General features: G+C 50.2%; 1 protein-coding gene across 1 annotated transcript; it reads right to left on the bottom strand.

Annotated features, from left to right (window-relative positions):
* Positions 1-202: 202 nt before the first annotated feature.
* On the bottom strand, positions 203-881 carry LOC104268624 (acyl-coenzyme A thioesterase 8-like; the record flags this gene model as incomplete). Its single annotated transcript, XM_009867588.1, is given in 3 exon segments — positions 203-528; positions 531-833; positions 836-881. Coding segments are annotated over 3 exon segments (675 nt in total), but the record flags the coding sequence as incomplete, so codon positions are not given.
* Between the last annotated feature and the right edge of the window lie 658 nt (positions 882-1,539).

Raw genomic sequence — 1,539 nt, 5'->3', positions numbered from 1 at the left:
CCAGCCAGTCATAGTGAGCACCACTGCAGGTGCTGTTGATCGCAGAAAGTCTCTGGCACCAGCCGTCCCGCCTCGCTCGTGCGTTTTGATCCCGGGGTCTCTCCCTTGTTGTGCCCGTGGGGGCTCCTCAGCTAGAGCTTGTTCTGGTTTGGTTTTGGCACCATCCTGACGACTCCTTCCTGCACCGCAGTTGGCTCTGTACCAGTGCCCAGCACCCGCTGGTCCAGGGGCTCTCGCATTCGTACAGCATCCAGTGGTCTGCTCGGAAGGATGCGTGGAACCACATGGAATGGTCGAGGAACACCATGAACTTGATGTGGTACTGCTGTAGGGCTGTGCCCAGGAAGGCGTAGTCAGAGATTTAGGCGTCCACACAGCAGTGGACCTTCATGTTGGCCTCTCCTATGTAGCCTCGCGCTCGCACGCAGAAGAGCTGCTTCAGCTCCTGTGGCTCCAGGGAGAAAACATCTGGCGGGTTCATGCGTTTGATATCAATCGGCACAACTTCAGCTTGAATCTTGTTGAGATGCTTTCTGTCAAGTTAGGATTCTGCAGAAACTTCTGGATGCGTTCCTCTTGTGTGAGCAGCTCCTTGCGGGGCAGCACAGTGGGCATGGTGAACTGGTGGTGCACTAGGCTCTCCTGGGAGCACTGGAAGGAGGCCTGGCAGGTGAAGATTGGCTGCCCGTGCTGGATGGCCTTCACGGAGCGGACGGAGAAGCTCTTCCCCAAGCGGGTGCACTCCACCTTGTACAGCACCGGCACCTTGGGGTTCCCTGAGCGCACGAAGTAGCAGTGCAGCAAGTGCACCTGCTCGGCGCGGCTCCTGGCGTGAGCGCCTGCCCCACGATCTGCCCGTGTCATGGTTTGACCCTGGCTGGCAGCCAGGTGCCCACATAGCCGCTCTCTCACTCCCCCTTTTCTGCTAGACAGGGAGAAAATGTGAATTCAGTCTGAAATCATTTATGTATAGCTGAAAAAAGAAGTATCTGTTCTCCTAGGTGTAGAAAGTGTGTTTGCGAAGTTCTCTTGGCACTGGCAAGCAATGTTTTATGATTAGCTTCCATCCACACCTCATAAATAGTAATAATAAAGACAAAAAACTTTCTATACCTAATTACTAAAGCCAAAGAGTCCCTCCCTCTCCATTTGTTCTCAACACCATCCTGCATTTCTCAGCCTCTCTGAGGCAGTGATCTCTAGTTTTGACAATACGGTTAAGAAAAACATGAAAATAAAAACAAAAGTACCTTCTGGCTTGTTAATGCAGGGAGATGATGGCCTCAGCTGTACTTTCATTTCTCTGTACATATTGTTGAGTTAGCTTCTGAACGAGGTATGCTACTTCCACCACTTGAAATACATTTTTTTTTCTTTTTGTTTTATCCCAGAAGCTCTATTTTCAAAGCTGCCAAGAGTCACTTGTCAACCTATTGTTTTACTCACATCGAAATTTTGTCAGTGTGTACCTTGACAATCTCTAGACTGTCAGAAAGGTGTATTTTCATGTGAAACATCTCTAAAACTACTCAGAGGGTG

Source organism: Apaloderma vittatum, unplaced genomic scaffold (genome assembly GCF_000703405.1).
Source record: "Apaloderma vittatum isolate BGI_N311 unplaced genomic scaffold, ASM70340v1 scaffold22224, whole genome shotgun sequence".
Classification (NCBI taxonomy): domain Eukaryota; kingdom Metazoa; phylum Chordata; class Aves; order Trogoniformes; family Trogonidae; genus Apaloderma; species Apaloderma vittatum.
This window is presented reverse-complemented; position numbering and strand designations above follow the sequence as displayed.